The sequence below is a fragment of the Rhinichthys klamathensis genome, unplaced genomic scaffold (assembly GCF_029890125.1).
Source record: "Rhinichthys klamathensis goyatoka isolate OS25496 unplaced genomic scaffold, OSU_Roscu_1.1 h1tg000098l_1, whole genome shotgun sequence".
Taxonomy (NCBI): domain Eukaryota; kingdom Metazoa; phylum Chordata; class Actinopteri; order Cypriniformes; family Leuciscidae; genus Rhinichthys; species Rhinichthys klamathensis.
The window spans coordinates 5,078,614-5,092,578 of NW_026606637.1; the positions used below are offsets into that span (position 1 = coordinate 5,078,614).

The 13,965-nt window shown below is 41.6% G+C and overlaps 1 protein-coding gene across 10 annotated transcripts in view; it reads left to right on the forward strand.

The window, feature by feature from the left end:
* Positions 1-13,965, forward strand: part of mcf2l2 (MCF.2 cell line derived transforming sequence-like 2) — an 82,215-nt gene that overhangs the window by 14,601 nt on the left and 53,649 nt on the right. For all 10 annotated transcript variants that reach the window (XR_008807246.1, XR_008807249.1, XR_008807250.1 and 7 more), the window contains exon 2: positions 7,951-8,034. Coding sequence is in view for 2 of the 10 variants with exons in the window: in XM_056252779.1 (XP_056108754.1) it covers positions 7,951-8,034 (84 nt within the window). In the remaining 8 variants the exon portion in view is untranslated. The remainder of the gene's footprint in view (positions 1-7,950; positions 8,035-13,965) is intronic.

The window sequence follows — 13,965 nt, forward strand, 5'->3', positions numbered from 1 at the left end:
CAATGCCTTGTCTTAGGACAACTTTGATGAACTTTTTTGATCCACTTCAAACGTTGCCTACTGTGTGTGTGTGTGTGTGTGTGTGTGTGTGTGTGTGCCATAGAAGAAAGAAACGTATACAGAACTACATGAGAGTGAGTAAATTATGACAGAATTTTCATTTTTTGGGAGGAATGTCTTTTTAAAACATAAAACTTATAACAAATTCTATTCCATGAAGAATTACTATATTACACATATATAATCAATATGAGGCTTAAAGGTATTGTAGGTAGGATTTTTTTTTAAAACTTTTTGCCAAATTTGTTTAAACTTTCTATATATATCAATGCATAATTAAAATGTAAGTACTCTGGAAAAGAGAGTATAAAAATCGAGTGTCTGTAGTCCTCTCAGGGCTGTAATAAACACAGCTACTTATCTCCATTCACTTCCACCCCCTCCATTCTGGGCGCCTTCCAAAACCACGCCCCCAAAACACATGAACGTGCGATGCCGACAGCTCACAGCTGGAGGACGCGCTTACCAGCGCCGAGCGGAGAGGAGCAGTGCATGTAGTGACATCATGTCAGACTATAATAAAATACCTAACTTTATCATTATGAATATAAACAACTAACATGGCTGTTAGTACTCACTATCAAGCTAGCATATCGATACTGGTAAAGTTTAAAATATATTGAGTTTGATTCGTTAACGAGCTAGTAACATAAAGCAAAGCTAAAAACAGGTTGCATTGATACACGTTTTCCCATTACAATCAGTTACACTGTGATGAAGGTGAATTTCGTGTAAGATTCATAACATATACGCCGTGTTTTGCATGTAATTGTGTCTCTTACTAGTCTCTTACCCTCCTCGAGTCAAACGAGTGCGCGCATGTGGGCAGCGCATGTAGCAGCGGGGGTGTTGCCATGGTTGCGAGAGAGTGACAGTCGCCTAAGCCAATCCTTTGTTTCGTCCCGGAAGGAAATAATGAGCTGTGTTTAGTGCAGATTAAACGGTCTAGAGTCACTCGATTTTTATACTCTTTTTATCAGAGTACTTACATTTTAATTATGCATTGATATATATAGAAAGTTTAAACAAATTTGGGAAAAAGTTTTTTAGACCAAAAACGACCTACCCTACCTTTAAGGCCCATTCACACTAAGAACAATAACTATAAAGATAACTATATAAGCATCCACCACACCAATGCATGATAACATTCAAGACTTATAGAATTACACAAGACGCGTCACTCGTATTGTTTTGAATGGGGAAAAGTGCAACGCTCAATATGGCGGAATAAGTCCCGCCTTCTAAATAAGAGCCAATCGGCGATTGGTAAAGTCATCGCGTCACTGCAGTACTTCAGACGCGCGCTTCCACTGCGCATGCGCATTAGCTTGATCCAGACTGAAAAATTTAGTTTTCTGTCATGATTCGAGATGTCACATTTTATTGGTGATTTCAAATATGAAATTTAATTGGAAGCTTGGCGAACAGTTTTGGAAAATTAGATTTTTCCCCATTCAAACAAATAGGAGCTGCACTTGCGTGCCCGAGACGCGTTTCAAAGATGGCCGCCGAGTGAAATCACTTTGATAAGTGCACACTGACGTTACGTCGCCTGTCGCGTTAAATGCTCAAGCTCTTTAAAGCAGGACGGATTCTGATTGGCTGTCAATGTTTCCTTTGAAAGTTATTCCAATTATATCTTTCCTCTGTGCCGTTATAGTTTTAGTATGGACTCTGCTATTCCTCTAAATGTAGAATGTTTTTTAAAACTATGTATTATCGTTATTGTTATCGTCCTTGGTGTGAACGGGCCTTCGTCTGAGCTGTATTGCTTTGTAATGGACGCCTACAGTAATGTGAGTTATGTGTGTGTGGGTTTATGTGTGAGTGTTGGGAGCATTGGGACTTCTTCCCCTACTTTCAGTGATTTCTTTAGGGGAAATATGATAGATTGTGGATCTTGCCTGCCATACAATATAGAGATCACATTTGTGAACAGCAGAGCCTTTGATAAAGCTTTACTGCAAACATTGACCTTCTTGTCAAACATTATTAAGCTCACAGGGCTTTGATTTTATGATTTTATTTTGCTGCCTCAGACTCAATTGTCCAGCCTTGTCCTAAAGTTTTTTTTTTTGTCATACAGCAGCACTAATTCAGAGAGATCAGAGGGAAGCCGAGCGGGACAATAGACTGGATGTCCTGTGGACGCCCCTTAAATGTCTGAAATGGGATTTAGACAGGCTGTGAAGTGATGCTATTGTGTTTATTCTGTTATAGTTACTCAATATGACATGGAAAACATGTGAAACAAAACCTAGTAGAAGTTTCTCATATTGTGCACTATAGGTGCTGATGTTCAGAGACCCCCTACGGCCCGTGATCGAGTTCCAATCTGGATTTGTTTACATGATATGCAGCAGTGTCCGCTGTTTGACTGCAACCGTTGATGCACTGACCCCAAGTGAAACCATGAATATGTTAGATAAAGAAGATCAGACCTCACAGAGCTGATTTGTGGTTTCTCTTCCAGCAGCTGAAGATTGAATCCATTACAGTTTGTCTTCAGTCAACACATAAGGGAGCTTTCTATACCAATGGCCCTGGAGCAAGAGATATCAATATTGTTGCGTGTTTTTCGGAATAATGAACAGATCTGGACAAACAATGAGCATCATGTCATTTACCAACAATCAGGTCTGGCTTTTTTCCCCCTAACCTGTCTAATTCAGGCTGTATGGCTTTTTGGAGACTAATGGAAAGCTGAAATACCTTCAGTCCTCTCGTGCCCCTCAGCTTGGTCACAGTGTTCCCCACTGCATGTGAATGCAATCCCTGTTGAATTAAGTGTGTGAGTTAGTGTGTTTAGCAATTGCTAATCGTAAATGAGTTTAACATATTGATTCTGACATCCTGACCCAGGGGTGATGCTGGGACAGAAGCAGGCATTGTCTGGTGTGGACGGCACAGGTGATTGACACTTGATCATCTGACTGCTGATGGGCTGAGTGATTAATGAGCTCTGTAATGACCTATTCATCATCCCTTGTTAACTAAATACTCTTAACAGGACCTAGTCTGGACAATTAACATAATACTTCTTATGAATGGTCATGATGTACCCTGTTGAAGCGAAGACTTCACATAAATTTGAGTTTGTCCTGCTTTTTATGTGACCAAATAGAGAATGAGAAGGTGATGTTTCGTGTTTTCACTCCGCGTTGCATTTCGGGAAGTCGTCGCCATATTAGAAGGATATGCTATCCGTTGCCATGTGTACTTCGACAATGAGGCCGAGAGAAATAGCACCAGCTTGATATTTGTTGGAATTTTTGCGATACGGCGCAGTTTCTTGGAAATAAATGGAGAAAGAGGAAGCGAAAGGAATTTTTTCATATCCCTGGTTTATGGTATCAATGGCTACACAATGCAAGAGTTCAGAAGCTTTAAGTCATTAGAAGCTATGAACAATTGTTCTGTGGCTGGGTGCAAGACTTACAAACCCACAAACCTGTAAACTGCGAGAGCTCAGTCATACTTGAGGTTTCAGGGCTCATTCATATGTGGAAATGAATCTGATATGAATTGGATAGGCCTACGTGCATTTGCACCTGCCATGTAAGCGGACAGATCGGATATTTACCGTAGATGCGAGTCGTAGGCCATTGAAAAAGTGACTTTTTGAAACATTTCGAAACATTTTGACAAATTCATCAACTTTAATTGACTAGCAGAGTATTAATTTCGTTTGTTTGTGTTAAATAAAAGGCGATCTGGTGCTGAAATGTGTTGCTTTTGAAATCATGCTAAGTGCTCATTGCCGCTGCAGTCAGTTTAGTGACAAGCAGTTTCTCTAAATAACGCTGCCTGGCGTTGTAATTTAGTCTCTCCCGGCAGGACCTTTATAGACCAACAAGATGTGAGCTTTAAGTGCTGTTTACACAACACCGTTTTCAACTAAAAACGTAAAACTTTTTATGCGTTCTGGCCATTCGTTTACACGACAACGGCGTTTCGGGTGCCTAAAAACGCAAACTTTTGAAAACGGGTTTCAGAGTGCAAGTTTTTGAAAACGATGACGTCATGCACATGCGTATTACGTGTTCAGTCTTCATCACCATTTAATGGCCTGTCAGCAGAATTCAGCGTATTTAGTCGTTTTCGCGGATCCACGTGGATGAGGATCGTTTTGACAACGGTGTCGCCCTTACGCGGAAAACTCAAAGGAAATACTTCTCCGTTTTAAAGCAGCACTAAGTAGGAATTCCGTTTTTGTCAAACAGCGACCCCTAGAGTCGCTGTGGAGTACTTGTACTGTCGTGAACAGCACTCACGCAGAGATGGCTCGCACTCACGGCCGGATCCCCTCCCCCTGTACACCGGTACCTGTTCAGTAGGATGGACGCTGTAACGAGTGGAAATAAGGTATGGCCCCTTTAAGAGCTGCGCGCGCGCCTTGTTTAACTGTCGGCAGTCTGTATTGTATGTGCGCCTCGAACACCACATGTATACGGCGCCGGCTTATTTCTGTTTGATGCTCATTTTATCAGAATTTTATCAGATCTGTTTTTTGCCGTAAAGCAATTCGTTACCTCGCGAGACCTGATATCACACGATACTTCCTAGCCCTCCGGCCCAAAGTTGCAAGGGTGGTTTTGCGGCTCACAGGCACCAGGGGGTGCGAGACGACCACCATTCAACACGAAATCAGTAATATAAACATTACAATGACTCCAAAGCTGTTCGGTTAAGGTAAAAAAAAGTTACTTAGTTCACCTTTAAGCATATCGTTGTCGTGTAAACGTACCCTTAGTTCTCCATTTAATGCTGTGGTTGTGTGAACTGGTGCACAATGGGAAGGAAAGGCGCAGAAAGGCCACACAATGCCTGAGCCGAAAACACTTATGTTTGGGGAAATGCTTCTTCTTGGTACATAAACATAGTTGTTCTCTCAGGCTGTTCATGTTCAGTCCAGCTGGACTCCAAAGCATGTGATTTTTTTTTTTTCTTTTCTTTTAAGCTTTGCTACATGGAATACATCTTACTCTAAACTTCCCTTTCATCTGTACCATCTCTTCCCCCCAACCAGATGCTCGCTGGAGAATTTTTGCTAGAAGCTGGTACTGTTCTCTCGGTTCTCCATGGAGGAAACTCTTTTAAGACTGACAGAGTCATGTGGCTGGAAAAAGTGAGTGGGGAGAATACTGTGAATACACTTTAATTACAAACACGCAGGAGATACACAGGAGAAAAAGGAACACTCATTTCCCTTCGATTTGTTGATGTCCTGAGTATAGCTTCTCTCTGTATTTAAACCGAGGCCAGTGTTTTCAAAGCACCTCACATCATGTTCACTGTCCTTGAGTTATTGTGATCAATACTAATACTATTCTGAATCTGAATCTCTGTGAAATGAATCTTATTCTGTCAAGCTTAGTTAATATAAGATTGACTGCTTGTTGACAAACTCATCCTCCATCCTTGCAATCATAATACAATTTATCTTTGAGAAACTCCCCAGTTTGTAGAAATGTTACTTATAGCCTACTCCCAAATTTGGATGATGCAGCTCTACAAAACTTTCTGAAATGTGCCAATCTACCAAAAACAGCTGTTTTGAAATCATTCAGTGCTTTTTTTGTCAGACATTTTTTTTGTGTGTGTGTGAAGTGAGGAAGACTCTTGTCTTCCATTGGTTGGAAAACAAATAGCCATGTCCCAAAACACACCCCATTGGCTGAGCCTGTGTTGCTGTTGTCTGGCTAGTCCAGATGTTTAAACAAACAGAACATTGATTTGATAGTGGCAGGGGAGTAAATCGTGAAATTTTAACATCTAAAATCTACCCTTTAAATTAAGATAATGAATGTTTGGCTTGGGGTTTGTTTTTTACAGCGCAACCCTGCTTCCCAGACTCAGGTCAGAGTGGGATTTGTGGTCTACTTTGACAATTAGCCAGTTCCACTGAACACAGAGGGCAGTGGACCATGAGTCTGTGTGAAATGTGTGTGTGTGTATTTTATTTGCACATGCTTAAGCCTGCAACCAACAGCAGTTTTTCTATCACCTGTGGAGTTTAATCTCTTGGCATGTTGACCATCATCTGCCCTGCTACAGAAAACCTGCTTCTATTGTACATAATGAGTTTAATGCAACTATATGCTGCTAAAACAATGATGATGTTGATATTCAGGGGTCTTCGTTCTTTTTAAAGCCTTTTACCCTTTTCAAATATTTTCAAAATAGGTAGAAACAGAAAAGCAAATGGAAAATAATTAGCGTAGCTGCTGTTAATAACATTTCAAGCAAAAGGTAATCATGTGCTTTTAATCTGATATAACTGGAGTACAAGGTTATGAGATGTATTATTTGAATGCTTTGCTAAAGAGATGTGTCTTTAATCTAGATTTAAACTGGGAGAGTGAGTCTGAGGCCCTAACATTATTAGGAAGGCTATTCTACAGTTAAGAAGCCAAATGTGAAAACGCTCTCCGTCCTTTAATGGACTTTGATATCCTAGATCCTTCCAGAAGCCCAGATTTTGTGATCTTAAAGAGCGTGATGGATTGTAGAGCAATAGAAGATCAGTTAAATACACAGGAGCTGAACAATTTAGGGCCTTATAGGTCAGTAGCAATACTTTGTAATCAATACGGGAACTTAATAGGTAACCAGTGTAGAGATAATAAAATTGGGGTTATATGATCATATTTTCTTGACCTGGTAAGAACTCTAGCAGCTTTTCTGCATCAGAAACAGATTACACGTTTGTTATCGGCATCACAGTGGAAACTAATTCCTTGTTTTCTAATAATTTTACCAAGGAGCATGTATATTGAAAATAGCAGAGAGCCTAACACAGACACTTGTGGGACTCCAAATTTACTGGATAATTCCCCGTTTAAAAAAATAAAATGGTAACAGTCTGATAAGTACCATCTAAACCACCTTAATGCCTGTCCCTAATTATTGAACAAAAAACAAGTAAATCTCTTGTACACTCTTAATGCATTATCAACATTTTGCATTATCAATGAGTGAATTTTTTATTTATTTTGCTAATGTTTTAAAATATATTTCCAAAAAAGTTTCAGTGTTTGTTTGTTTTCTGTCATGGGAGTAGTCCTGTACGATCCAGCTACTGTGACTTTCCACTGGGGAAGTCTTTGGCTTCTTGTTGTAATTCATGTACAGTCCATATCAATGGTTGTGACTCCACTGCCTGTTGATAACATCTGGTTTTCACATGCTCCTTGACGCACATTGTTTTTCCTGTAACACACTCCAGAAGGATGTGTGAGCACTTAAGAAAAAAAACTTGAAACATGTTCAGTTCTGTAAGCTAAGGTTGTTCTGCGGTTTACGGCACACCGCCCGTCGAACATTTTGACTAGTGGTTTCAGGATATTAACTTCAATTCTTTGCCTCAAGACTTCCTAACATCAACGCACACCGATTACATCCCAAAATTTCAGTAGTAACCCATCAACGTTGTTTGTAGCCTTCAGCAAGTTTCCTCACAAGACTTAACAGGGTCTGATAAAGAGAAGTCAATGTTAATGCAGTCTTTTGTGTACGTGCACAGAGGAGCTTTTGTTCGTCTACAGACTTCATTGGGATTTAGGGTGACCCTCAGCAGATCAGTAGAGAATAGTAGCGCTCGAGAGCTCTTTTGTAAAGCCAAAGGCATAAAAGAATGGCTTGTTTGAAGGAGCTCTTCCCTGATGAACGGATACAAACCAGAGGCTGTGTTGATGGCTAAAGGTCGTCTCTAAGGAAGCAGCTGTGCAGGGGAAACTCCTTCCAGAGCAGACGCTCACTCTTAAGGGTCGAGCTACTGATGCACTCTGTGACACTATCTGGTTATCCTGAACATGATTTTCACAAAGTTATATGCATGTCGCAGTGATTTTATTTGCCCCTGTTCTTTCTCCTCTTTCCTCACAGATGAGATTATGCAGCAGGAGATCAGGCCGTTACTGGCTGTCGATATAATTGAACAACTTCACAGGCAATTTGCTCTTCTTTCAGGTGAGATATGAATGTCTATTTGCTCTTTAGGTTGGGATAAAAAGGCTTATTTTTTTTTATTTTTTTTCAAAAGCAATGCACTTCCCTGCTCACTCGCTGTTGGTGATGCTTTTGAACTTTGACCCTTTCTCTTTTGAGAGGAAGAACGTGGGTCAGGTTTCTGTGGTGGCAGTTAATTGATGCTAATGCTCACAAATCACATCGTGTCAGTACTTGTACAATTCCCAGTCCTCCATTTCCTCAGATGCTCATTAGCACTTAAAACCAGAGAAAATAGACTTCTGGTGTCTCGCTTTCCCATGATGAATATTATATAAAAATGATTAGAGAAATATCCAAGGACTTATTGATGATAGTTCATGAATTGAGAAAATTGTAGATTTGTTTTAATGTCAAACAGCACAGATCATTGTTTCACTCAATATGATACTGTCTCTTTTACTGAGTGAAATTAAATATATCAAAAGAAACATGATTTTGTTTGTAATACCAATATCATGCACAATTTATCGATTCCATATTGATTATCTGCTGATGTTTTCCAATTTTATCAGTATTGGTTGGTATTGGATATTTAATTGTGCATGTTTAAATAGTTTTAAAATAGTTTCCACTATTTTAAAAATTTGGATTATCTTTGCTCCGAACTAATGTTCAATTAACGTCAATCTTTAAAAACGTTTTAAATAAGTTAAAAGCAAAGTTAAATGTAATCTTTAGCAAATTTCAAAATCAATATCCGGTTTTCATATTGTAAAATTATAATGCCTAATTCACCCGATTAATACAATTTTTATTGTTTTAATTTTTTGTTTATCTTCAGAAAGATGTGTGTGCGCTTGAAAATAATAATAATAATAATAAAATACTTGAGACTTACTTGATCAATTTCTGCTGGTTAAGTTATTCTTTAATTATTTAAATATGTTTTTATTAATTTACTCAAAATAATATGGAATTTTAATATCGGCCATTTATTGGTTATCAGGCATAACTTGAAAATAATTATCTGCTTATCTGTATCAGCTAAAATTTTAATATTGCTGCATCCCTATAATACTATACCGTTATAGATCAACTAACATAATCATTATAAAATGTTTAAATGTCAAAATACGTTTAATAACGCGTTTTAAGGTGTCCTTGTTACAGTGTAATTATATGTAGTAATATTAATGAACTACATGTGCTTATAGGCTTATAGGGTTAGACTTAGGGTTTAGTTTAGGGTTAGTTGCATGTAATTATGCATAATTGAAATAGGAACTGTAAAATGTTACACAACACGTTACATAATTAAACCAGTTTATTTAAATGAACACTTACAGTACTAAATGACTTTGGTTTTTTCACCTTGTTTGAACCTAAATCTTTTTTGTTTACCAGCTAATGCTTTTAGCCTCTAGGCTACGCCACCATCCTGCTTAAATGAATAGTTCACTTCACAATGAAAATGTTGAAAATGAAAACCCTGTATGTATTTCTTTCTTCTGCTGAACACAAAAGAAGATATTTTGAAGAATGTCAGTAACCTGATGGACCCCATTGACTTCCATAGGAAAAAAAATACTATGGAAGTTAATAGGGTCCATCAACTGTTTGGTTACCAACATTCTTCAAAATATCTTCTTTTGTGTTCAGCAGAAGAAACTCATACAGGTTTGAAACAACTTGAGGTTGAGTAAATGTGGTACTGAGGGGTAATTAACTATGCAAAACAATTAATATTAACTAATAAAACAGAAGTGTTTACTGCGTTTAGCACATGCAGGGTGAAACAGGGTGGAAAAACTTACACGCTGAACTGATGTAAGTGGGAGGGACATCATAACTACAGACTCGCTGCTCTTTAGAGAGCCTTTCCATTCCTTCCCACCCCAGTCAGATCTCCTGAGGCCTGGTTTGCCTCCCTGTCTTCTCATCTGCCAAGAAGCCTGCACCAGCCATCAAAACTGCACGGGTTACGTAACGTTACGGTTCAAAACAATCCCAGCATACTCTGTGCAATCTATTTAGCTGACTCCTCTTGTCTTGAGTGCTGTTTTCCGCTGAAACGCATGGTGTCATCCATTAGGTCTCTGTGAATCACAGGGGAAGATCAGAAATTAAATGTCCTATAGGTGTCATTAAAATCAGTGAAATCATTCAACCACAAAGTACACTATACCAGTCAAAAGTTTTGGAACGGTAAGATTTTTAATGTTTTGTCTCTTTTGCTCACCAAGGCTGCATTTATTAGATTTTTTTTTTTTTTTTTTTTAAAGACAGTAATATTGTTAAATATTATGACAATTTGAAATAACTGTTTTCTATGTTCATATATTTTAAAATGTAATTTATTCCTGTGATCAAAGCTGAATTTTCAGCATCATTACTCCAGTCGTCAGTGTCACATGATTCTTCAGAAATCATTCTAATATGCTGATTCATTATTATTATCATCAATTATTATTATCAGTTGTGTACAATTTTTTTTCCAAGATTCTTTGATGAATAGAAAGTTCAAAAGAACAGCATTTATTTTAAAATAGAATATTTTGTAACATTATAAATGTCTTTACGGTAACTATTGATCAATTTAATTAATCCTTGATGAACTATTGATTTCTTTTATTTATTTCCCCCCAAACAATAAAATAAGAAGTGTTTAATGTTACAGAAGCTTTGTATTTCAGATAAATGCTGTTCTGTCGAACTTTCTATTCATCAAAGAATCCTTAAATAAATATGTAAATAACTATTTATGAGAAATGTTTCTTGAGCATCAAATTAGAATGATTTCTAAAGGATCATGTGACACTGAAGACTGGAGTAATGATGATGAAAAATCAGCTTTGATCACAGGAATAAATGACACATATTCACATAGAAAACAGCTGTATTAAATTGTAATAATATTTTACAATATTACTGTTTTTTTTTGTATTTTTAATCAAATAAATGCAGCCTTGATGAGCAAAAGAAACTTCTTTTAAAAACATAAATAATCTTACCGATCTAAAACTTTTGACTGGTGTAGCGGATGTGATCTGGGGGATGTGTGTGGTTTATAAATATAAATGAAAAAAGAAACATGCACATATACATATAAATATACTGTATATAAATCACCTATACATCACCCAAGTGAGGAGTTGTGACATCTAAAGTCTAAAAATGGATGAACATGTGACATCTGAGTGGATCTGCCTTATTACTGCAAACAAACACATCTTTCTCCAGAATTCCCCTCAGGAATGAACACAATGCACAAGAAGAATCCTTGTTAAATGAGGCGATTACGTATTCACGCTGACAGGGACAGTGGCGAATATTTTGCTAAAAATATTTTAATTATTTAAAATTATATAATAAGTTTGGCTACGTCAGGCTTCGTGATCCTATAGCAGGGGTTTTTACAGTTTGAGCTCAAAATGAAAATATGACAGTATGTGTAAAAAAAAAGACAATATTTTTTCCCTCACTATATTTAGATTGTCTCTTGTTTCCATTTAAATAGAACACATCATAGAATTACAGATACCATTGATTGATAACATGTACTTATAACCCTTAAAGGTTATAAATTCACAAACATACTGTTACGCTGGTAGCAGGAATGAAGCAGAGAGTGAATCCAAACGCAAGCACTTTAATAATCCAACACACAGGTAATCCAGGGTAAACGCAGAACAAGGTACTCAGAAGAACAAGGAACAGCTACAAGCAAACATTAAACAACAACCGACAGCCAACAACTGAAACACAGGGGTTTAAATACACAGACAAACAAGCTAAACAAGATAACAAGGGGGCGTGGTTAATTAGAGACACCTGGGGAGACTAATAGACATAGACGAGGAACACCTGTGGACACTGAGCAACAACATGACAAAAGACAAGACACATGGCAGGATAACATGACAAACAGGGAATCACATGACAGACAAGAACAAGGAACAAAACACAAAACCCACACCGTGACATAGCCCCTCCCCTATGGGCGGCTCCCGACGCCCATAAAAACAAAAAACAATAGTTCAGGAGGGTGGTGAAGCGGAGGCGGTCTGGGGGAGGGATGGAGGGCCAGGCCCGCACAGGGGAACGGGACCAGGACATAGTCATGGTGGACCTGGGCCATGAAGCGTGGGCGGACCAGGTTGTGCAGGCGACCAGGGTGGAGCAGGCAGTTCAGGTGGCCACGGTGGAGAAGACCCTTCGGGCGGCCAGGGCGGTGAAGACCCTTCGGGCGGCCACGGCGGCGAAGACCCCTCGGGCGGCCACGGCGGTGAAGACCCCTCGGGCGGCCACGGCGGTGAAGACCCCTCGGGCGGCCACGGCGGTGAAGACCCCTCGGGCGGCCACGGCGGTGAAGACCCCTCGGGCGGCCACGGCGGTGAAGAGGGCTTTCGGCTGGGCAGGACCAGCCGTGAAGAGGGCTCTGAGCTAAGCAGAACCAGCGGCGAAAGAAACTCTGCGCTGGACAGGACTGGCGCAGGATCAGTGAGCTCTGGTGCAGGATCAACGGCCCCTGGCGCAGGATCAGCAGGCTCTGGCGCCGGATCAGCGGGCTCTGGCGCAGGATCAGCGGGCTCTGGCGCAGGATCAGCGGGCTCTGGCGCAGGATCAGCGGGCTCTGGCGCAGGATCAGCGGGCTCTGGCGCAGGATCAGCGGGCTCTGGCGCAGGATCAGCGGGCTCTGGCGCAGGATCAGCGGGCTCTGGCTCAAGGGTGTGCGTAGCCCACACACACCACATGGCTGTGGCCATAATGGCCAGTGTTGCGGTCACTGAGGACTCAGGCGGCGCATGCGTGGCGTGATCAGTCTCTGGCTGGGCAGACGTGACGTGAACAGTCTCTGGCTGGGCAGATGTGACGTGAACAGTCTCTGGCTGGGCAGACGTGACGTGAACAGTCTCTGGCTGGGCAGACGTGACGTGAACAGTCTCTGGCTGGGCAGACGTGACGTGAACAGTCTCTGGCTGGGCAGACGTGACGTGAACAGTCTCTGGCTGGGCAGACGTGACGTGAACAGTCTCTGGCTGGACGTGGCTGACGTGAAGATCTGGCTGGACGTGGCTGACGTGAAGCTCTGGCTGGACGTGGCTGACGTGAAGCTCTGGCTGGACGTGGCTGACGTGAAGCTCTGGCTGGACGTGGCTGACGTGAAGCTCTGGCTGGACGTGGCTGACGTGAAGCTCTGGCTGGACGTGGCTGACGTGAAGCTCTGGCTGGACGTGGCTGACGTGAAGCTCTGGCTGGACGGTCTCTGGCTGGGCGGTCTCTGGCTGGACGGTCTCTGGCTGGACGGTCTCTGGCTGGACGGTCTCTGGCTGGACGGTCTCTGGCTGGACGGTCTCTGGCTGGACGGTCTCTGGCTGGACGGTCTCTGGCTGGACGGTCTCTGGCTGGACGGTCTCTGGCTGGACGGTCTCTGGCTGGACGGTCTCTGGCTGGACGGTCTCTGGCTGGACGGTCTCTGGCTGGACGGTCTCTGGCTGGACGGTCTCTGGCTGGACGGTCTCTGGCTGGACGGTCTTTGAGGAGGCCTTTCTCCTCCTCCGTCTCCGGACCACCGGACTCGGGACCACCAGACTCAGGACCACCGGAACTGGGACCACCGGAACTGGGACCACCGGAGCCGGGACCACCGAAACTGGGACCAGTGGTGAAGGCCTGGCGTAACAAGGAATGAAGCTCTCCAGACATCTGGAGAGCGCCTCTCTCCAGCCCAGTCCCGAGAGATCAGGGAGCTTCCTCGGGTCGACCTCCTTAGCCCCTAGCCGGTAACAAAGCTTGATCGCCTCATCTCCGAGAGAGCAGGAGGCAGCGAGGAGGGCAAACCCCCAGGTATACTGGAACAGGTCAGGGCTCCTTAGGGCTAAGGCTGCGATCTCTCCAGCAAACTCCTGGCTCATGCTGGAAAGATCTGGCGAGATCCGTGCTGCTGGA